Here is a 24,716-nt window from a genome sequence, read left to right on the forward strand (position 1 = left end):
TCACGCCTTTGTGTAGACACAGTGCTGGGCTTTACCACCAACTTGCACTTTAGACGAGTGGGTTTGGAAACTTCATGAAACATATATGTCTTAACATATAATCAGACAGTAAATAATTGTCACATATAAAGCAGACGTGATACCCACAACACTGTGGAACCACGACATATCCTGCCACTAAATGAATGACCAGTGAGCATGTGACAGATGAAGGTGGCCTGGTCTCATGATTAACGGTCATGTCTGATGTTAGGTGATGGCAGCAGGATGCACTATGGGAAACTTTGGATTATGGTATTATTTTGATATCAGTGCTCCATAATGTGATTTTTTTTAAGTCTTGAACAGGAGATTTTTTTCATGTTCCCACCTTGTGTTGGTGTAGGTCACATACACCCTTACATTGAAACAGGTGGCCTCTTTTAGCAGGAAAACACATCCTATCACAGACATCTGGGCTGTGGAGGGTCCAATAAAGGATGGTACAGCCCCGCATTACACCTTCAGAGCTGCTATGGCTGGACTAAGGACGCCTAAGTGATCTTAAGCAGGTGCTGATTGGTGTAACCTTTTATTACACTCTGCTCCGCGTTAATGTGGCAAGAGGATCGTATGTTTCTGTGAGCACTTGTCTAAAAGAAACAGAGATCTGCTTTCTGTCAGTGACCTGCCCACAGCCGTTTTCCTTGACCCCTGGGACAAATTAGCAGCCAGGCTGAGTGGTGGAGCCACATCTAACCTTCTTATTAGATCCATGAGATAGATAGTCCCATGCAGGCCAGGACAGCTGACAGCTGGGTTCAGCTGGGGTCAGAGGTCATGGATTGGCAGCAGTGGGGGAGTGAAGTGGAATCTGAAACAACAGGAAGAAACACACACACACACACACACACACACACACACACACACACACACACACACACACACACACACACACAGTTCCGGGAGGGAGACAGTCGTGGGCCTCCGGATCTCTCTCTTTCGCTCAGTCAGTTCACTAAAATCTCATATTTGAAATCAAGAGGCTTTGCTCTGTGTGTGTGTGTGTGTGTGTGTGTGTGTGTGTGTGTGTGTGTGTGTGTGTGTGTGTGTGTTTTACAGGAATCTAATGTTATGTAATTTGTAATTTATTTCTCTCCTTTATAAAGGGGGGGCATCTGAATCCTGTCATAAAAATTGCTTTTTCAATGATAAAATATTATTACAGATTGGTACATAGTCTGATTTTCCTGACTTGCTTGTTTATGTCTGTATCCTTGTGTGCTCTGTATGTCAGTAACAACTTTGTAACAACTACTGAAGGAATTATTTGAATAAAAAGTATCCATAACGAAAAGGTTCCGGTGGCGATTGAACACAGGCAGAATAAATGGTATTAAATAACAATATACTTTTGTGGGCTAACTGTGAAACACGCAGTTAATTAAATGCACAAACGTAATTTTAAAGCAACTAAATTTTGTGTGTTAAGTATTACATTTTACATAAAGGTTTGTGTGTAACTGATATAAAGCGGGCAGGAAGGGTTAAAACATTTGTATAGTTCAAAACCTAAGGAGATATAGCAAACATTAAACAGAGATTGGGTTGGTTGGTTTGGCCTTACTTTGTGCACAGGTAAAAGTTGCTCATATAGTCATGATCTCATCCGGGATCTGACACTGTTTAGTCGCTTTAGTCACTTAAGACCTCTTTTCTGCGTTGGTGAAACTGTGTGAGCTCTGAGTGTTGGATCCGTCAACACTGGGCGCTGTTTTGCTGCCCCCTGGTGGATTTCTGAAGTCTTTACACTTTTTGTTTGGTTTGTTTTAATGATTATAAAGAAATGTGTTCTGAGGTGATAATTAAAAACATGTATGATATGATAATGTGATGCTTGTTAGGAAAATATGAATAATTCTTATAGCAAGCACAAAGGTGCATGTGTGTGCACACACATACACACACACACGCACATATTCAGTATTGTGAATACACTCCTATACTTTTAAGTTGAAGCAGTCAGTAAGATTGTGGGATTTCTGTCTTTGATTTTTGTAATATTTTGTATAAAAACCTTTTAGTGACAAATTTGATCGACGTGGACATGGATGACATTTGTGTTGTATGAGTCTGTGGAAAGATGTTGTTCCAGGTTAATGAATGTACTTGTCGAGATCACAGCATCCACTTTTATTCTCTAAAAACATTAGTAGAGTACTGTCCAAAAATCCTGAATCACTCTTCATTTCTTTGCATTTGGCTTTCGCAGAACCAAACTTTATTATAATATTTTATCTATAACACTGATCAAACAAATAAAATTGTATTTAATTATAATGTAATAATAATGCTTTATTTAAACTGATATCTATAATACTATTTATTGCATCCCATATAATAATTTTGGGTGTTTGTTTTTGTCTAAAAGAAGTGATGGGCATATATTAATGTTTATGACCTTTATTGGGAAGCTGACATTTTTCACTTCTATGCTTGGTAGGTTCTCGGGGCCAAATCCAACTCATTTCAGCTACAGGCTAACACTGCAGTTTGCTCAGGTCTATACCGAGCTTCTGTTTCTCTGCTCCAGCCATAGAGTACGTATGAGATGGACACAACCACAGTAGGCAACTAAAATGTATCTTTGTTTATTATGTCTTTTGTCACTTTTTGCCAAAATCTTACTTACAGATGGTAAACTCAACTGTAACGGTGCCAGGCTGTGACTTATTTTTCATCCTTTAACTGCCTCTGTGGTAACAGCCTTTGTCCTGATTGTCCAGGTCACTAGACGTTACGGGTAGAAAAGCAGGAAGACATTGCATGACTTCCTGCGAGATAACGGCTGCATACACACATCTTTGTGTCTCTTTAGAATGCCTCGTAGCGAGACTATGCAGTGGTGAGACTATGCTCAGAGTCCATGCTTGATGGATGTTTGGTGCATGGACTCTGAGAACTCACTGCTGTTGACCTGCGATATCACTGTTTAATTTGACTGTTCAAAGCAGGCCACAGGGAGATGCTCCAGTGTTTCTAACTGGCTCTCTGCCACTAGGTCTGACTGAAACACCAAGAACACTGCTGCCTGTTGTAACTTCTCACAGGACAAGCTTACTCTAACAATGTATCCTTTTTTACTCTAATCTTGACAGTAATCTAAAAAATCATCATCCAGTACCATTTAATGAGACTTGAAACTCAAGAATGAGGCCATAAACTCATCAAGAAAAGTCATAAATTAAGTTAGCAAAAGGATGTTTTCCCATAAACTTCTATACAATCTAACTTGCATCTAAATAAGTCACCCCCTACTGGCTATTAAGAAGAATTCATGGTTTTCCTTCACCTTCCATCTCTTATGCACCGACTATGGATAAAGCCAGGGGTTAAAGTGGACTGGAACCGTTTTCCAGCACCATCAGTTAATGAGTAATCAAATCTGTTAAATAAATAAAAAAAGTTTTATAAAATAATAAAATGATGTCATCCCACAGGTTCTTACAACCTCAATGTATCCTTTTTTTTCGATATCACCATGATGTGTTCATGCTGCTGATGTCAATAAAGTTGTTGCCAGACTTCAGCATCTGAGGGCTCTGGCTAGCATGTCAAACCATGAGTCAGTGTAAATGGAATAACATTCATAATTGGCAGGTAATTTCAAAAATTTCAAACAGCTCAACAAATATCATCAAATACAATCTAAAGTTTGGAGCACAAAATTATTGATTCATATTTATTGAAAATGAAAAGTTACTTTTAAGTCCACATGTAATTAAAAATTCCAATAAAAAAATAAAGGGGTATGTTAGCTGCCCCATACATCCCAATCTACTACATGTCTTTCTTTTCAGGGTAAGCAGTACCCTGGTAAGCAGGTCAGCAGCCATCAAGTTGTGTGTTATTACTGAGAACTTCCATTCAGCAAAATTCTTCCCTGTTAGGAGCAAGTTTTCCAAATCTGAAGGGAGATATTCTGAAAAGACTGACCAGATCCTCTCATCATTTTCTTTTATACTAGCATCTAATCTATCATGTGGCAGGGTGTTAAATTTCCAGTATCAAAGAGTAACGCTAGTTGGAGAAACTTTGATCCAACTATGTAGATAAACTTTCTGGAGATGAGAAGGAGCTTATAAATATTCCACTAGGTTCCCTGGAGATAAATGTCCAGAACCTGGAAATTAATTTCCACTCCCAGAAGGAGTGCAAATATGTTCCCTAATCAAAAAGCACTAAAAAAATAGAGGAATTTATCTTGTGCAAAGTCTTGTACAATCAGTGTGATGCATGTAAAGGGGGATTTGATCAGCCTGATTACTGCCAGACCTGATCACTTAAAATTAAATAGAGCCTGTCTGATAAAGTAAAGATCGCTACAAGAGTTCAAAGAGGGACACAACAACTTAAGACCAGTCGAGAAATAAAGTCACTGACATCTATCAGTCTGGGAAGGGTTACGAAGCCAGTTCTAAGATTTCGGGATTCCAATGAACCGCAGTGAGAGCCATTATCTACAAATGGAGAAAACCTGGAACAGTTCTGAATCTTCCCAGAAGTGTCCAGCCTACCAAAATTACTCCAATGTTTCATTCAGGAGGTCACAAAAGACCCCAGAGCAACATCTAAAGTACTGCAGGCCTTGCTTTCCTCAGTTAAGGTCAGAGTTGATGATTCAAGGATGAGATGGCATCCTTGAATCAGAGTTCAAGGAGGAAAAGGAGGAAACCACTGCTTATCAAAAAGAACACAAAGGCTCATCTCACATTTGCAAAAAAGATCTTGATGTTCCTCAAGACTTTTGGGAAAATTTTCTGCGGACTGATGAGATAAAAGCTGAACTTTTAGTAAGGGTTAAGTCCCATTACATCTGGTGTACAACTAGCACGACCTTTCATAAAACGATCATAACAACACTGAATCATGGTGGTGGTAGTTTGATCGCCTGGGGCTCCTTTGCTGATTCAAGAACTGGACGACTTGCGGTTATTGATCAACCAGATCTACCAGAAAATCCTCCAGGAGAATGTCCGGCTATTACTGTGCTCTGAAGCTCAAGCTGACTTGGGTTATGTAGCAGGACAGTGATCCAAAACACACCACTAAGTCCACCTCTGAATGACTGAAAGAAAAAAAAACAACAAAATGAAGGTTTTCAAGTGGAGTGGCCTGGTCAAAGTCTGGACTTAAATCAGATTGTAATGCTTGGGTATGACCTTAATCAGGCTCGAAAACCCTCCAGCGCTGCTGAATTAAAATAATTCTGCAAAAAAAGAGTGGGCCATCTATTATTAAAGTTTGGTTGAGGATCTGAAACATGTAACAAATATGCAAAAATAATAATATGTTGTCTTATAATAATAAGAGGGAGGGACTAAATGCTTCTGCACCACATTGTATGTATTTAGTAATTTCGTCCCAGACTTTGATACTAAAGTATGCATTAAAAAACTTATTTTTGATCTTCCCAGAGGCCCAACATTGGCAGAGGACAGCCTCCCTTTGCAGCCCACCCCGTCAGCTGTCAGAGTATGCAGGCAGTAATGTCAGCAAAAAAAAAAAGGAGGGAGGAAGAGGGGGAAATACAGAGATCCCTCCCTCTGCTGTACAGGAAGAACAAAGTCCTGTGCTCAGCCCTGCAGGAAAAAAAGGAAAGGAAGGGCATTTGTTTTATTGTAAGCACACAATTTATCAACAATTACTTCATGAGCCTCATATCCTGAAACTTCGATTGCAGATCCCAGTTGAGAGCAGAAAAAAATCCACCAAACCGAATGAAGAGAGTGGAGATAGGCAGACAAAATGCTCCTGATACAGACATCTAACTTTTCCTTGTGAAAAGTTAGATGTCTGTATCTGCCAACGACTGCCAGCGAGGTGAAAAGCAAGCCTGGCTAAGTTTAATCAGCCAATACTGGCACAAGTACAAAAGTATCAAAACAAAAAGTAAAGGAGTCAGGTTGGGGTTTCAGATGCTATCAGCGTGGACAAGAATATCTGCTATTTTATACGTATTAAATAAAAAAAAGAAAAAGTCAATTATGAGCATCACTCCCCATACAAATCTATCCAGCTTGTATACCGGTTTAAGTTCTGTTCCTTGAGCTTCAGAATTCAAGACCAATACTGAAAGAAGTTAAAAGCAGGTGAAACCCATTAAACCTAAAGAAGCTCATTCGGGTCAGCTGACGTGTTTGGAAAAAACTGCGATGACTGTGTGAACTCTTTTATTAGCAGAACAGAAACCACAGAGTCTTTCAGCTGAGTCATGTGAAGGCAGGAAAAATAAATATCTGTAACACACTAAATTGCTCATCACTATTAATCTGCATGTATAGTGAAACTCGAAAACCTCGTGGTGCTCTGCAGGAGAAGCACCCACTCTGGTTGATGCATGATGAACTGCAAATCCTTTACATAAGAGATGATACGTTTAATAGGGGAAAAAAGTGAAGGGAAAGTCTAACAGTCAATCAAATGAAAAAAACAAGAAGAGAAGTTCAAAGGGAAACCATATCATGGCACAGATAAGAACTCATAGGGTTGACAAATGTGCAGACCCATCGGTTTGATTCTTAACAGTGTATCTTAATTACGTGTATACCGTTTTTATAGTTCCCGCTCATTGCACTCATATCTAGCACTAGTTTTTGTGGTTTGTTTTCAGAGAATGAACTACTAAAGCTGTACTTTTGATAACTCACCAAGCACCAACCAGCAGACACACAAAGTCTGAAACTAGCATTTAGTTTTTATTAAGAAGGTGGTGGAGACCAGTAAATGTTGGACTTATTCTCACTGACTACTATATTAGACACACATTGCTAGTATCCCGTAAGACCTTCTTTTCCCTTCAGAGTTGTCCTAATTTCTAATGGCATAGATTCAACAAGTTTTAATATTCATAAGAGATTTTGGTCCAGCATCACACAGTTGTTGCAGATTTGTTGGCTGCACATCCATAACTTGGATCTCCTGCTCCACCCCATCTGAAAGGTGCTCTAGTAGGTTGTAGGTTGTGGTGTTTAAATGATGCTCAGCTGGTACTTAAAAACATAAAACGACCCAAGAAAATGTTTGCATCATCATTGATGAGTCTGTTTGAATTGTAGCCTCGGTTTCCTGTTTTTAGCTGACAGCAGAGGCATCCAGTGTGGCCTTTTGCAGCTGCACCCTGTCTGCTTCAAGGTTCGATTGTGTTGTGTTCAGAGATGCTCTTCTGCAAACCTGTGTTTGTAACAAGTGGTTATTTGCGTTACTGTTGTCTTCTTTGCCTTCAGCTTAAGGGAGTCTGACCATTCTCATCTGAACTCTGGCATCAAGAAAGCATTTTCATCCAGACAACTGCTGATCCGTTCTCTGTAAGCCCTACAGATGATTGTGTGGGAAAATCCCAGTAGACCATTCCATTTAGCACCAACAACCATGTGACATTCAAAATCAATCAAATCACCTTTCGTCTTTATTTTTTTTTAGCTCTATTTGAATGTCAGGAGGTCATCCTGACTATGTCTACATTTTTAAATGTTCTGACCTTCTGCCATATTAATGGCTGATTAGATATTCACATTCAAACTGGTGCACCAAATGAGGTAGCCAGAGAGTTTACATCAATTGACTTTAAATGATTATATAATTTTTCCGTGTACATCCTGCTCCATGAGCTGGAGAGAACACGGCTGGAAGAATATTATTAGATACTTCAAGACACCATATCAAGAGAGATATAAAGGCGCTCATATGCCATGCTGGAGACAATGTGGCTTGACTGTTGCTAATCATTTCCATGTCTTTTGGGACCGTCCCAGGTTAAAAGATTTCTGGATGGGTGTCCAGGCCTCCTTAAGCGCAGTCTTTAACGCTCAAATACCTCTAGATTTTAAGGTTCTATACATGGGTCTGGTGCCTTTTCTGGAACGTAGGAGTGAGATTAAGTTGGTGCAACTACTCTTGGTGGCAAGTAAGAAAACAGTTACAAGAAGATGTTAAGCCCAGTTCAGCCTACCCTGGATGACTGGTTTGGGCTTTAGAGATATTTAGAATGGAAAAACTGACATATCAGTTAAGAAATCAAATTGTTCCAAATTTGGAACAAGTGGATCGTATTCATTACCCCCACAAGAGCTGACTTTACTTGATCTCAGTGGTACTTGTACCTTTGTAACCTACTTATCTAACTGTTGACCATTCTTAATTCATTTATTTTATTTACTTTTTTTTCTACTTTTTTTTCTCCCTGGCAGCAGAACGGGCAACCCCCCAGTTAATGATTATAGTTCCATATAATTTGTTCTACCTTTATGTAATATGAATCCCCTCCTAGAGAACATGTGAACCTTTTAGAACTTTATTTATCAGGCTATTCTCCTAGTAATATCCATTAGAGGATAATATGCACCTGTCGATCACTGTGTTTGTCATTTGCTTCTCCAGGATTAACTCCAAAAACCTGGAAGGACTCTGTTTTCATGTCATTCACATATTGCTATGTTGATAGATTTTTCTATCAACATAACACAGAGCACACAGAAAATATTTCTGTGTAACTGTGTCATCTAGTAACTGTTTGATAACAGGCTTTTGTATTAAATTGGTTCTCATCTCTCTCTAACTCTCTGGAATACCCTCAAGGAAGGTAGTGTGAGGATATAATGACAGAGGCGTGTAAAATCAGCCAAACAAACAAATATTTTACTCCCTCTTCATATAAGCAAATCAAAATAATGATTAAATGGCAGCTACGGACACCACAGTGGTGTCATAGCTGCCATAGGAATTCCCCTTTGGGATAAAAACAAGAAGTATATCTTACTAGTAAGTTGCTGTTTAAAATTTGTCTAATTTGTAGTTTAGTTTATGTTTTGTTTGATAATCTCACTATCATATATAATACATGACATCTATGTCTGCTAATAGTGTTCAACTCCTCCTACATGATCATGAGTTAAGCAAACAAACGTGGGACACAGATACATCGAAGTACATCTACTAAAGGTTCTCATCTACCATATCACATATTGTAGCGTTATTGCATTGCCTAGCAACCAACTACCAATCGTGTATGAGTTTATGCACCCACAATATCTTATAAAAGCAGAGTAGCATTTTAATTTCACGAGAGAGGCATCTAATCTATATCCACAAAAGCTGACGTACGCATTGTTACTTCGTAATGCCATCGAGTTGCCCAGCAACCACTTAACAACAGACTAAAACGACAGTGGAGGAGGATCTCAGCAGTGCGTGGAATCCACAAAAATGTGCTAATTCCTCTAATTCATCATAATATATACAGCACAAACAGACCAAACCATACTGTATTGTGACATCGTAATCGTAAAATATTATGTAGTGCTTTACAGTTGTGAAATTGGCTACAGGTTAGCAACATTTAGCACTAATATAACTTGTCAAAAATAATCACAGAACATTTTAAATAAGATAAGATAAGATAAGATAACCTTTATTAGTCCCACACGTGGGAAATTTGTTTTGTCACAGCAGGAAGTGGACAGTGCAAAAGTTATGACGCAAAAATTAGAATACAATAAGAATAAATACAGTACACAGCTGTACAGAATAGAATAAAATAATATACTATATACAGTAGAATAAAATTGAATAAAAATATACAATAAGATAAAAATAGAAATGCAGGACTGAGACTAATGAAATAGTTTTTCTCATTTAAGATGGACAAAATAACAGAAGCACAAAATCCTTCTGATGATTCAATTTCAATGAACTGTAACTGTGCGTATATTAATTCCAGTCTTTTTGAATCACTGAATCGTTTTTCCACGTCTTGCATCTACTGAGTTCATGGGTGTGTTAAATGAGTATTGACAACTTTTTCACACTTTAAATCATTTGCAAACGGAAGCTCTGACTCATAAAGCACCTGAACCTGCAATGATGCAGCGGTGGAAAGTCCGGGAAGCGGAGACTGACCGTGAAACCGAGTTGAGTGACGCCAACAGCCGGGAGTTGCGCGACCGTGCCGATCCGCGGCGCTATTCTGCGCTGCGCAAACCCCTTAGCAGGCCCTGTCCTTTTTGCCCGTCTCTCCCCTCGCCTTTCTCCTGTCTGTCTCTACAAGTCTGTTTTTCTTTCTCAGCAGACCACTCCTGCCAAGATCGAGGCAGAAAAGCAAAACGCATCCTAAATCGTCCGGGTTTCCCCCTCCCTCTCAAACGGAAAGAGGAGCTCACACCAAGTGTGTGTGACGGCAGAAAGCGTACATTAATCTGACTCTTCTTTGTTCTGCTGGCTCAGAAATGATCTTATCGGACTAAAGGGTGTATTTATTTAACATCAATAGTTGACCCACCCAGTGTTTTTTTGACAGAGGAGGGGTTGCGAGTGCTTTTTTGCGGCATGTCGGTTGTAAATGCCGTTTCTCACATCGCCACCCGGTGACTGTGGAGAGGTGTGTGTATGTGTGTGTGTGTGTCTTTGTGGTTGGGGGGGGGGGTATTTTTTCGTTTACACCTGAAACAATCCCCCGACCATCCTCCGTGTCCCCAGTCACACATCCTCCCCACAAATCTTCAAATCTGGAGATTTCCTCAGCCATAAAAAACAAACACACCACGGCAGAAATCTCGTATGTCTCCCCGGCCGAGTGAGCTGCAGTTGTTTTCAGCTCTCAACCCCTCCGTGTGACAGAGAAGAAAAGCCTTCCCTTCAGACGTGCACACAAAAAGAAAAACTGGAAGCAAAGCAGCACGGTCGACGGTTAAAGTGCCATTAAATGTTGTGGTTTTTGCTGTCAAGACGTACGTTTGGCACACACACACACACACACACACACCAGAGGATAAGAGAGCCTCAGTCCCCCTCCTGTCGTGGCAGAAACGCTCATAAGACAGTGACTTTGGGAGGCACAACATGTTACAGAAAATGTTACTGCCGTGACAAGACCCAAAGCAGCCTGCAGAAACCCCATCAGAGCACGGCAGAGGTGCGCTTTGTGGTTCAGTTTCTCCGTGACTGGGTGAACTTTATATCGAACATATATTAACACTTTGTGGCCTGTTTTTTTTCCCTCCTCTCAGGCTGGAGGACTCCATTTTGAAGGGACCGGGTGTGCAGCCAGAGAGACTACACAGCAACTCGTCTCAGGAAAGGAAACCCTTCTGTTTTTCCGGGTAGACTGCTGCACCATTTCACAGCCTCTCAGACGTGGTGGTGGACATTTTTGTTGATTTATTTATTTTTATTACTACTCGTCTTATCTCCAGGAGCATGTGAGCTTGCCCTCACATGCGGGGGTTGTGGTGGTGGTGGTGGTGATGAAGAAGATGTCAGTTGTTGGCACAAGTTTGGCATATGGCATGTCATTGATGAAGGCAGCCCGCTTTGGGTTAATAATTGATGCTTGTAATTAAGAAGAGGGGCGGGGCGATTTTTTCTGAAGGTGTCGCGTGGTCGTCCGGTGCATTTTTTTGTTTTGTTTTGTTATGGGGTTTTTTGATGGCTGACAGCTCAGATTTTTCTCCTCTCTTTGTGTCTTTTTATATATCTTTTTTATTAAGGAGAAATTTACGGCCCCCTTCTGTGCTCCATGCTTTGGACCGGCTGGGGAGGGAGGCAGTGGTGACGACTGGCAGTGCGCACAGTAGAGATACTGACTTTCAAGGGGCAAGGCAGAGTCTGCGGGCAGGAAATAACCATGCAACAGAGCAAACATCCATAGACTGAGGAGGTGAGGGGGGATTATAAAGTTGTAGTTATAACAAAGCAAAGGGGGAGTGTCGCTGGAGGAGCACAACACGCCTGAATTTCTATTCCGGGGGCCGCTGGACCAGGCTTTTTAGCGCATGTTGAGAGGAGGAGGGAGGAGGAGGAGGTGGAGGGAGGCTGTGGAGGGGGGCTGTGGAGGGGGGGTAGAGAGTGAGTACGTTTCACAGGATCCAGGCCTAGTAGTATTGCCGCTGGGACTCTCCTCATCCGCTTTCAAAAAATTGGAAATTGACACATTTAAACGCCAAAATGAGCGGGGCGGGGGTCATTTTTGCGCTGGCCGACAGTGGAATGGTAAGATTCTCGCGACACATCCCGTGTCATGTGGCGTTTTCTGCGTGATTTTGCTGTTTGATGCACATAGCCTGCATCTGTCGGAGGGAAGCCCGTGGAAGTGTGTGTGAGTGTGTGTGTTCGTGAACTTGTTGTGTGTGTCGTGGTCTTCGCATGTTATGTATGTATGTGTCTTGTCTCTCGTGCATTCACTGAGCCACTGGAGAGCAGCGAACGACACGACACACACACACACACACTCATGCAGCTGCACACAGACATACAAAAACACACAGATATATGTAGATGCAAACGCGCACACGCCTTTTGGGCACGCGCACGAACGGGTCCATTTTAATTCGCGTTTTCAGCGCCGGCGCGTGAACGCGGGCTTGATTTTCTTTTTTATTAATTATTTTTCCCCCCAACACGACGGGATGTGATAATGTCACCGGGTTTATTGATACTGTAGCCATGCGTGCGAGTTTACAGGCTGACCTTATCGCGCTTGATGTCATTTTCATCATATCGCGATAACATTCCTAAAAGGATTTTGCAGCTCGACGGCGGTGTTTGCGCAGAATCCCCTCTTACAATGACACGTTATTATTTCGACCTTCCCGTCGTCAGTGAGTCTGTTTACGTTTTTTTTTGTTTTTTTTTTCCCAAATGTTGACACCACGGGAAGGCAGGCTGTGTTGTCTTTTGCGGATCTCGCCTCTGTGAGCTGTGCCCTTTCTCTGCCACTTTTTTTTTTTCAAATATCTCATTACTCATTACTGCTTGGGATAACTTCAGATAAGCTCTTAAGACGTTTAAGTGACTGAAAGATGTGCCGAAACAAAATTTTAAAAAATGTCACAAATAAATCAAAGAAAATAACAGCCTTGAAGAATCAGAATGGATTTTAATGTACAAGGCATCTCCCAAAGTCTTTATGTTTTGGTTTTCCATTTAATGAAAGAAGGCCCTTCATTGATTATTTTGTCTTCATGTTTCAGGGAGGAGTCATGCCAGCATGAGTGGGCCTTACACAGGCCCAGGAAGGGAGAGTCATCAGACCAGCTGCCCTTTGACCCCTGGGTGTGACCTCACCGTCCTCTCCTGCCCCTCCAGACGCCAGGATCACAGGCTTGGGCTAACCATGTCAGGAGGCACCTCCTCACTCAAACATGCTTCCTCTATCTATGGGTTCACGACGCAAAGGGACCACTCCTCCTCATCCTCCTCCTCATCTTCGTACAGTCCTCTCAGGAGGCTCCAGCATCTCACCACCATGGTGAGCCAGCCTGACCTGGTCTTGCCGCTGCGGGAGCCAGAGAGGGGATGGGAGTGGGGGACACATAAGAAGAATAGGGAGAATATGGAGAGGGACTCCTGGGCTGATTGCACTGGCAGGGATCACTCTGGAACCCAGGTTACAAGCCGAGAGGCAACCGTTGTTAACATTGCTTCCAAAAAGAAACAACCTGAGGTCCAGACGGGAAGTAGAGACACACCGGCGCCTAATTATACTGATTCTGTCACTTCGGAGAAAAAGACAGAAAACTGTTTCTCCGGCCCACCCAGTCCGGCCTTCTCCCTCGACAGTAACAGTCCCTTTGCGAACAACTTACTCCACTTTGAATCCTCTTTGTTTGAGGATGACGACAATGACATGGAGCGGAGGACCGTGCCACCTCTCAGTGGCATTCAGGAGAAACGGGAGAAGGTGGGGAATGTACTTCAGTCCGCCTCCGGAGACGTAAACTTGCACTCCAAAGACTCTTCTCTGACGACAGCCAAAGTCGTCACCCGCTCCCAGTCCTCCGGTCAGCGCAGGAGATACTGGGATGGCTCAGAGGACGAGTGGGACAGCGACACCGAGTTACTGCTATTTGAGGATAGCCCCTCAAGGCATTCAATGGCAAGTTTTTCCCCTTCTAAGTTATCTCGTCATGAAACAGCAGCAGTTCAGAGGTTTTTAGAAGTAGCAACGGCTTTTGGGTCTAGCCAAAGGATTGCTGGCATTCACCTGGCTGGGAAATACTTTCTCCGGAGCTGGATTACAAAACTTTTTCCACACACAAACCTTGACCATGACATGCAGTGGCTCACTGCTTGTAACCTGTCATAACAAATCACTGGTTATTTTAAATGCTGGCCTGATGCAGACAAACGCACAGCTCCACGGCTGTTGCCCTGCCTTTAACAAACCGCAGCTGTCTGTTTTTAAAAAGCAGCAAAGGATAATTTTCACCTCCGCCATAGGTGTTCAAGCTGAGGGCAGAACTGAAGGGAGGGCGTGGAGGGTGAAATATGATGCCAGCGGTGCCGATGGCTTACTGACGGCATGCTTAGCTACAGGGCCTGCAGTTTGAGCTGTAGCAGAGGACACACAACAAAGGCTATGGAGGCAAATTACTCAAAAGCTCTTATTTAGTTTTTGTTGCGATTTATAGTAAAAAGTGACAGTTCTTTTACAAATCCGATTTTAAAATACTCCTTAAAACTGCAGAACCTTTCTAAGAAGTTGCCTTTACCATCTCAGCAGTCCAGTTGTACTCATCAGTATCAGTGTGAATTTTACATACTTCTACGATGCATATTTCCAAAGTGCTAAACAAACACTGAATAAATAGTCCACAGTTAACCCACTAAATCCCCGGTACCATTATAACCATCCTATAAAGCACACGATTGACTGTAGGTACCAGTTATCCTAAAATCTATGACAAAATGTCAAATTTCATATTCATATTAATATTAACTTTACTGTTTGCACTGTTTTACATGTTTTTATGATGGAAAGCCTCTGTGGGCTGCCTTCTTTAGGACACCGATAGGCTCACATAACAATCGATATAAATACAACACAGCGGATGTTTTCACTCAGTACAGTATATTTAAAGTAGGATACAAACAAAGTCCATACCATCCTTTCACATGCACAAGTTCAAAAGCATGACCACAAAATCCATTTGAAGGCACCGTCTGACCATCAACCAGCATCTGGACCCTGAAACTGAAGCATCTAAATGAAATGCAGGCGTCATTCAAGGAGGTTCCTTCCTGCTATAAGGGAGTTTTTTCTTCCCACTGTCGCCAAGTGCCTGCTGATAGGGGGTTGTCTGACTTTTGGTGTTTTCTCTCTGTTATTCTAGCATCTTTACCTTTAGAGTATAAAGCACCACGAAAACAGCTATTGTTGTCATTTGGTGCTTTATAAATAAAATGTTATTTAATTCCTACAGTGACCTATCAGAATGTCTTAAAAACCCATAAAAGCTTTTTGTTTGTAGACATGATGGGACATTGATGGCAGCCTCACAGGAAAGCCGTGTTCGTGAAAAATTCAGTTTAGTTTCCTGTAGTTTAAAGAGTTTTCCTCAACTCAAAGGAGGTATTTGAATTAAATAAATTATATAGTACATCATGTGTTGTTACCTTTAGAAGTGCTGGTAAAAGGATTAAAAGGCTACTTTGGACAGAGCTGGGCTAGCTGTTATCAGTAGGCTTAGCTCTCATGTCCTGGCTTTACCCCTGTGAAACTGTGTCAGACATGTTGGATGGTTATTTAACTAATAAAATATTTGGCTAGTTGTAGTTATGGTATCTTAACCTTTTAGTAAAGTGACAATCTTAGGGGTTTTCATTTAAGTAGCAGTGGTTATTGAGCCTCTGAAGCTATTCCCATATTTTATATATTTGCAGCGATGTGAACTAGGTGTCAACAAAAACAAATAAACAAAAAATGCCATATTGAGTTCATGCTAATTTAAGCCAAGCCAAATCCTTCAGCTTCAAATTAAAAGCATTTAACGGTTAAAAAACACATGATGTCAATGAGTTGAGCTTTTAAAGTGGTCACTTTCTGCATTTCAGAAGAAACATTGGAGTATTTTGAAATTGAGATGCCATATCCATCTGCGGTGGTGAAGAGAGAGCTGAGTGTGAAAGCAATGCTGTTCATTTACTGGTCAGTTGTCGTTCCTACCCTTATTTACACCCATCAGGTCAGGGTAATTACCGGAAGGCTGAGATCCCGGATTCAAGTGATGGGAATGAGTTTCCTCCAAACAATGTCTGGGCTTAACCTTAAAGATAGGGTAGGGAGTTCAGTCATTTAGGAGAAGAGCCAACAATCTGCAGCAGTGGCTTGGGTAGCTGACGAGGATCCCTTCTGGACACCTTCTAGGTGAGGCGTTCCAGTCATGTCCTAATGGGAGGAAGCCTCAAGGCAGGCCCAGGACACAGAGATTACATCTCTTGGCTGGTCTGGGAACATCTCTGTGTCACCCTGGTTGGAGACTGTGGCTGGGCACAGAGAGGGCTGAGCATCTCAGCTCATACTGATGTCCCAGATAACTTGCAGAAAATGGATGGATGTGTTTTGAAATATTGCAGGGAGTAATAAAACAAGAACAGCCACAATGACCACAGTGTGGTTGGTTATCTCCACCAGGTAACCAAGTATTACTTTCACTATTCCCTGTTGTTCAAACTCATGCTGCATGCAGCTTAAAATCAGGTCACAGTTGGACTGCAGAATGATGGCAAAAGACAGGCTGCCTGTCAGCTTTATTCAAATGCCAGTAGTTTGTTTTTGCTGGCCAAGAAATCTGTGATCTATAGCGTAAAATCTGCATTTGCTGTTCCTACTATCACCCGCTGCAGTGATTCTCACACTGTGAGGTGTAGCGCCACGGCCGGATGGATGGGGATGACCAGGGGAGGGAAATATGACAAGAAATTCGATTCTTTTTCATTTTCAGTGATTTTTTTGTTTTTTGTTTTTCTCTCTTAGTCTAAAGTATGTCATGCCAGAAAAAGGTTGAGAACTAACACCCAGGCTTTTAGATTGACACCTTAAGTGAGCTTGTCTCCAGTGCTAACAGCTTTTCTGGTCACACAGCTCTCTCTGGAGCCCATAAAGCTTTATGAGACTTTATAGCCATACATCCTATAAAGTCTCATATGTGAGCACAGACTAATAAAAAAACAACTTTGCAAACATTGCAAAATACAACTAGTGACAATTTCTGAATGCTATATCATTTTATTTCACAATAATCCAAAATAAAATGCGTAGAATACTTTTTAAAGTGAAATTCTTGGTCACAGAAATGAAGAAAATAACTTTTTCATTCAACACTCATTTTGAATTGAGTAAGATATGAAAAGTTGTATCAGAAAAACAAAAATCAGTAGATGGAAGCAGAAACGTAAAATTTAATATAGTTATATTACAGGTCTTGCAGTCTCCCGTAGCAGTCGTAGCATTAAAGTGTTAGGCTTGTATCGGACTACTGATCATGCAATGTGGACACGGCGTCTTGGCCTTACAAGACACTCACGTGAAATGAGGCACTAATCTCATTTTTATTACCCCGAATTATTTTGTTGTGGTTATTTTTATTTATAAAAAGATTTGCATTGGTGCTTGTTGCATTTTGAATGCCTCTCGGTATATTTTAGGCTTAACCTGAATCATTAGACTCATCCGGGGCAGTAGGTCTAAAAAATGAGAAATATGCTCATGTTTTTAATTTTGTGGTACAACTTGTGATATTTGCTCAATCCAGCATAAAAGGTTGAATGATAATAGCATTTTGTTTAATTTTTGTGATAAAGAAAATCATGTTTAATAGTATTCTACATTATGTTTTGCATTATTGTGAAATGTAACTATATACAATGCAGAAATTGTCTTTTGCAAAGTGAAGTTAGTGTGTTTTCAAATATGGGACTTTGCAGAAGTCCTTCATTTTTTTTTTTTTTTTTACTTTCTTTTTATTTCAACTAGCTTATACTGAGAGCTTTTTTAGTGCACCTGTCCCAAACTGCAGATACTGATTTAATTTTGTGATAAGAGAAGGGCAGTGAACATTTCAGGCTTTAATCTTTAATAATTTCTTATATATTCATGTTCAAACGTGGACTCAGATTGTAAAAAAATTATATCTATTTATAAAAAATACATGTTTTATATAAGCTAAATTATGTCTAAATTTCAAACTGTGACATTTTCAAGAAAAATCAGAGCTGATTAAGCAGAAAAAATTCAAAAAAATTGATGACTTGAGATGCAATGACCCTTTATTTTTACACAGGGTTAAATCATAGCAGCTCCCAATGTCAGCCCTCTGGTCAGGCCTGCTACATGCCAGTCATAATTCAGGCCTGCTCATGTATCTCCAAGTTCAGCCTGGTTACATTTACACAAACAATCCAGCAGCTACAATTGGTACTGGGTTTTGGTGTTTCCATGCTGAGGTTTGTGTCACGGTTTGAACTGGGCATGATGACAAGTTAAAATTAGACCACAGAAAAGGTTTTTGGAGGCCGTGAAACTGAAACTTTTGGTTAAAATATAAAATGATAGTAAATCCTTTTCATATCTGTTTGTGTGAAATATTTGTACACTTACACAAGGTCATATTTTATCTTTGCTCTTGTCTGTTATATCTTCTGTACTGTTCTGTTAAGTGAAAATAATTCTTTTACTTATATTTCCCTCTTCATTTTTCTGTTGTCAGCCTCAGAGCAGCCTCAAGAAAAAGTCTTTGCCACCTGTGAAGTTTGTTGAGGGTGAAGTCGTTTGGGCAAAGTTCAGCCGGAGACCATGGTGGCCCTGCGAGGTGATTGTTGACCCCGTACAAGGAGTCTATCACAGAGCGAAAGGTGGGCCTGGAACATTGTTGACTTACTGTGATAACCCAAGCCGGTGCTTGGTAAATGAGTAGCTTTTAATTGTTCTGTGCAATGGTTTGGTCTCTTAACTTCAGCTGGTGGTTACAGAATGAATCCGTGAGTCAATTAACGGTGATTAACAGCACATACACAGCCTGACGTTGAGGCTGTTTGAGGTATATTTGATTATTTTAACTTCTTATACTGGGGTTGCCAACTTAAAGTACAGGTTGCAGTGAGTGTGGGGATTTTGGGAGAAAATTATGAGGTGTGGTAATTTGGCTACACTGCAACTATGTGCTTCAGGAGAAAACTTTGCCACTTCTGTAAAGCCTGAACAATAATACCCTTAATAAATAGTGAAAGCCCAAACCTGCAGGTGGTGTTCTTTACAGAACAATTATACTGGTTTATGTTTTAATGGTTTCTAAACACAGTTTAGCTAGGTTCCCCAGTCATACACGGTAGGTTAACTGGTGAATGTGACTGTGAATGATTGTCTCTCTGTTATATGGCCTGTTTATGCCCGCCGTTCTCACAATGACGACAAAATGACGTCACATCAACTGGCGCCGCTGCTGTCATGTCTGTTATTACTGCCACTTGAATCAGATATCAGTGCAGGAGCTCAGACGTTCCCAGATTAAATAGAGATGAAAAGGGGGGAAAATGTCGTGACTTCTCCTCATAAACCAGCACTGATGTGGGGATTTTGGCTGAGTGGCGACACTTATCGTTCGGGAGTAAACTGTAACAAGTGGTGATGTAAATGGGTTGGAGATATGCTGACGTTGATGGATGTACACAGAACATTATCTCCTTATGTGATGCCAGGATGATGCCTTCCTGCTTTCTCTGGACAAAATATGTGTTTTTCACATGAAGTACACTTAAAAGATTACTCTCAAATTCATGCTCTCTGACATGAAAAGACAATTGTATGTATGTGTGTAGTTCTGTACAGTTTCATAAAATGTGTTTTCAGAGTTACTAGGCTACCCGTTTCCATATCAGAGGCATTCAAGCGGCAATAATAATTGGTGAATAAAAGCAACTGCTGTGTTTACTTACAGTAAAATAAAGATATCTGACATTATAAAGTTCAGGAATGAATTCGAGGGCTATGCGACTATGTATCGAGTGATGACTGCCTGAGGGTTTAGGGATATTGTCTTATTCTGTTATGTCCTTACTGTCCCTTACTGTAATTCTGTGTCTGGAATAATTGGTTTACAAATAATTAAAGAAGCTATCATTGTGCCAAGTGCATGCTCTCACTTTTGGGACGCTCATATGGATCCTGCTGCCAAATGTTATCTTAAGTGACGGATGACAGTCCTTTTCTACACTATGTTATCATTGGCTAGTTTTTCTTCACCTTTCACCATTTTATCAATGATGAACTATGATTGTATGCAGCTTTCTTAAAAGCTGTCATATATTGAGAACCTAAATGATTATGTTGGCTATGTGTTAGCCGCACATTAGTCTTTGTATACAAAGAATTGTTATTCACAAACAGTAACAATAACATTTCAAATTGCTCATTTATAGCAAATTACAATGAGTTTTTTTATTTATTTGGCGCGTTTCATTTCACGTAAACATAATGTGCCTAACATTAAAGATATAAATTAAAAACCTATGTAGGTGTCCTATGTCTTAAGGGAATAAAAACAAAAAAAACAAAGAAAAAAAGCATGATTATTGAATTTTTTTTAATGGTTCTTGGAGTGTTTTTATGATTCTAAAGTCACAGCGGGCCTCCTGCTGCGCCTGTTGCACATTTTCTTTTAATTTTACAGTACCTCCATAATCTGCAGCATATATGGTACTTTCCTTTCCCACAAAGAAGAAGTTCCATATAGAGCCATTTTTTTTCAGTTGATAGCATTGTGGTCATTTAGCAATATGTCATGCTCATAGTTCTGACATAAAGACATCATGTATTTCCATCAGTTATGGGTTGTTAAGACTGCTGTCTTCTTATATTTTCAAGTTCCCTTTTCTTCAGGTGATGCACTGATCTGACTGGACTGAGAGTAATTTTTGTTGTTGTCTCAGAGCCTAGCGACCGGCCCTGTCGGCTCTACCATGTCAGGACGTTTGGGGAGCCCCAGGAGCTGGTTTGGGTGGAGGAAAAATCAACTCATACTTTCCATGGAGGCTTTGAATTTGAACAGCTCCTCCTACTACGGCGGAGGGGGAAACAAAGGGAGCAGAACAGCAAATACACCGTAAATACCATTTTATTAATAGCAGGACAACACTTGCATGCCTTGAGTTAAAAAAAGAACCTTCCTGGTAGATAACAAAGGAAAGCTTGCACGTCCAGAAATAAAAGACTTGCTAAGGCCAAACAGGTTATTTCTGTAAGCTGAAATATGCACAAAGATTGAGGAGTCTTTGCTTATCTTTCTCTAGATTGCTAAGCGGTTTAAGGAATCCTGGAAGTCCAGTGTGGCAGAAGCTGAATCCATTCTTCCTGAGAGACCCAAAATGGCGTCTTCCGTGTCTTTGTCCATAGCTGATGCCTTCCATGATGCTTCCCCACTGGAAAGAGAGAATAAGACCCATCAAAACTTTCTTCCTGTCACTTCATCTGTCTCCACCCATACTGAGACGTCACACATAACCAATGGATCCATTCCATCCCCAGTAATTACACCCCCTGTTACAACTCCAACAAAGCCAAGCACTTTAAAGAAATCTTCTGGAAAGAAGAAACAGAATGAAGCATCAAAGGATACAAAAAGTAAACACTCTAAAAAGACATTGAATAATAGTCCTGACAAATCGGATAGAGACAGTGAGGAGTGCCCGTACTCTGACCTTGAGTCAGTCCCTAAAATTTTGTGTCCTAAAGCACTTGAACGTCAGCCTAAGCTAGTTCCAACTCAGCCGTCTGTTGTGGTTGTCAAAGAGGTAAAGAAGCAGCCTGAGATTCAAAGTGGTCTTTGGTTTAGCAAATCGAGCAAAGACAGGCGACCTAAAACAACCAGTCCAATGCCAGACCGCAGTCTCTTCAGTAAGGTCCCCTGTAAGAAAAAGAGCTCATCTGTTATTAGTAAAAAGACACCAGCTTCTTGTGCCTCCTCCTCTGTCAGTGCCGCCGCCAACGAGCAGTCAGGATTGTCGGACAAGCAGAAGACCACTGAAACGAATCTGCCTCCTGAACAGTCAGGAAATCTAAAGTGTAAAAACACTGTTGCTGCTAATGGGCACTTTGGTACAGCTGGTGGTGTGGGTGAGCAGAAGTCTCTAGACTCTGAGGATAGTGGTTGTTCAAAGGGTAGAAAGTCATTTGCCAGTTCAGTGGATACCATCAGTGGCACATGTGGCCAGTTAAGTCTTTCAGACATTAAGAAGTCCTTAGAGGCCACCGTGAAAGATAATTTGAGTGATCTATCCAGGTTTTCAGAGAGTGCAAAGATTGTCAGTCAAACTGAACATTCTGATGCGACATCTACTAAAAAACATTATACAACTGAAAACATTGCTGAGGAGGAAAAAGAGAGCAAAAATGCTTCAGCATCCTGTTTACAAGATAAAACTACGGACCCATTAGGGTGGCTAGAAACTCAAACGAGTCTGGTCTCTAAATGTAGGCTACCCTTTGTCAAATTAATACGCAAGGACATAAAAGATAAGAAGATCTCAAACTCCAATACAACTATTCATTCCAAAGACCAACCTGGAAGCACAAAGAAAGAGAGAAGATCGGATACTAACATGACTACATTGTCATCCAAACAATCAAACTGGATGGATGGTCAGGGAAGAGCCTCAAAAGACGAGGTAGTCGCCTCCAAAATAAAAGTCTCAGTTAAGAAATTAAAAGCACGCGGCAAGTCAAGTATGGTTAATTTCTCATCAGAATCATCACATGAGAATATCATGACCTCAAATGTTTCCACTGAGGAGTTTGGTAGCCCAGAAACAGAGGGAATACCAGTTTCAAATGGAAGTCTGAGTACTGTGAGTTACTCATCCTCGAACCAGTCAGATCAGTTTGAAGGTAAAAAGACACCCGACTCTAATGTAACAAGCAAGTCTTCTGAACAACTGGTCAGACCAGACCAAGCAACCACATCTGTCACATCACATAGAACGACCGTTCCACCTTCTCACCAGCGTGCAAGGTTAGCATGTAGAAGAGCTTATTTTCCAGGACGTCCTTCCTCTGAGAAAACCAAGAAAGTGGCCTATAAATTAAAGCGTGGCCTAGATGAAGTGAATAAAGTCATGCAAGAGCAGCCTGCCCACCTCCCGGCCAGCAGTCGGCTGATGACTAGAGCGCTGAAGGCCATGCAAGAGGCTGAGGAAAAAAAGCGTGAAAAAGTCAAAAAGGAGGCTGAACAGAAACAACCCTTGAATAATTTTAGAAAATCTGAGGACCTGAGCTGCAGTCCCAAGGCCAAATCGGACTTTTGCACTAGTAAAAAATCTCCAAAATCACATTCTAATGACAGTGTTGAGTATGCGCCTGACAGTTTTTCCAGTTGTAGCAGCCCCCATTTGATTTTTTCTGATTCCAATGACTATGACACAGATGTTAAGAGTGAAGATGAAGACCTCTCAATTCCCTCAACTCCACCGATGGACTTTATACCTCTTACTTCTAAAGCAAAGGCAAAGAAGGAGGATTGCTCCTCAGATGCATGGTTATCGCATTCACCGTCTTCGTCATTTGCTTTTATAAATGCCTTTAAAAATGTTGAAGAGGTCTCTTTTCAGTCCCTGACAAATGAAAGCAATGGTAAACCAGTTTCTTTCAAGCCGGACACCAACTACAAGTTTAGCACCTTCCTTATGATGCTGAAGGACTTGCATGACACTAGAGAGCGAGACGGTGCGCCCTTAGAACTGGAGATTGGGCCACCAAGTGCACATGTTAAGGAAGAGCCTTTAGTGATGCCAGGGGAGGCTACGCCTGCAGGACAAGATCAACAATTAGATTTTGTTCATAGCATCTCAAACTCAAGTCCAGATAAAACCATAGTCGCACATAATGAGGAAGGTCCGTATCAGATGTCCAAGAGGCCCTACAACAGACGGGGTAGCTCATCCAGGTGGAAAAAGAAAGCCAATCGCAAAGTGCCTTGTCGTCGCGCCAGGTCTGGGCCTGGTTTCCCAGGACTTGAGTCAGGAATGTCGTCCATGCCAGCAAAGGACTCTTCATCAACAGAGGATTGCTCATCAAAAATGCCGGGCATATGGGAGCAGCCTGGAGGTGGTGAAGGAGCAGTTGTGGTGACCGAGGAGGACAGTTGGAGCAGAGTAAAGGAGAATCTACAGCTCATGGTGCCTTTGGAGCAGAAGGGTCGTGACATTGCACTGTCTTTGGAAAAGCCTAATGGGCTTGTGGACTGCACTAAGAAGAAGGCGAGCTTGACGCACAACACTGGAGAAGGTGACAAGGATCCGACAGGTAAGGAGAATTTAGTGTAGAGGCCCCCCACGGAGAGACTAAGCTGATGGGTGTAATGTAGAAGAAAGATAATGAGAAAAACTGAATAGAAGCCAGGGAGGCAAGGGAGAGCTAAAAGCAATTGTTTTTAAAGAGGTTTTTGTGTGTCTCAAGTGCTCCCACACTAGCACCGGCTTTTTCAAGTGTATAAATGCATTCATATTAGTGTGTTTACATAAACTGCTAGAACAAGCAGAATGGTCAAAAGGTTAAGAGTAAAACCCTGAACTCTTCTCTCCCTCAGTGGTTGCCATCTTGGCTTAGTAGCAGAAACATAAGGATAATTTCAGCCAGTTGAAGGCTACATCATCAGCGTTAATTTTGATTAATGACAATTAATGACAGTCACACCATGTTTAGAGGCCATTTCTCCATCTCTTGTTTATTTTTTAGAATTTTGTTTTATTCGTTGTTATAAATGCCAGTACAGATAAACCGGCTAATCACTAAAATCCTCAATGCAAATAACCAAAATATAGATGATGTTTGTCATGTCTTTGCTGTTTTTTTTGTTTGTTTGTGGGGGTTGTTGTTGTAAAGGTTGTGTCGATCGGATTAGCTTCATAACCGT

The 24,716-nt window shown here is 41.1% G+C and overlaps 1 protein-coding gene across 2 annotated transcripts in view; it reads left to right on the forward strand.

Annotated features, from left to right (window-relative positions):
* Positions 1 to 11,530: 11,530 nt before the first annotated feature.
* The window catches only part of nsd1b (nuclear receptor binding SET domain protein 1b), a 37,898-nt gene continuing 24,712 nt past the window's right edge, over positions 11,531 to 24,716 (forward strand). Inside the window, exons 1-5 of one of the 2 annotated variants that reach the window (XM_085470849.1) lie at positions 11,531 to 11,692; positions 13,005 to 13,909; positions 18,522 to 18,666; positions 20,740 to 20,912; positions 21,100 to 24,106. In XM_085470849.1, coding sequence (XP_085326975.1) covers positions 13,022 to 13,909; positions 18,522 to 18,666; positions 20,740 to 20,912; positions 21,100 to 24,106 — 4,213 coding nt within the window. In that variant the 5' untranslated portion in view covers positions 11,531 to 11,692; positions 13,005 to 13,021. Of the gene's footprint in view, positions 11,693 to 11,880; positions 12,025 to 13,004; positions 13,910 to 18,521; positions 18,667 to 20,739; positions 20,913 to 21,099; positions 24,107 to 24,716 lie in introns of those variants that run through there. The other variant, XM_085470847.1, reaches the window with a different exon arrangement.

The sequence above is a fragment of the Copadichromis virginalis genome, linkage group LG10 (assembly GCF_057382275.1).
Source record: "Copadichromis virginalis isolate Kocher_CV1m ecotype Utaka linkage group LG10, C_Virginalis_male_GT1.1, whole genome shotgun sequence".
In the NCBI taxonomy this organism is placed as follows: domain Eukaryota; kingdom Metazoa; phylum Chordata; class Actinopteri; order Cichliformes; family Cichlidae; genus Copadichromis; species Copadichromis virginalis.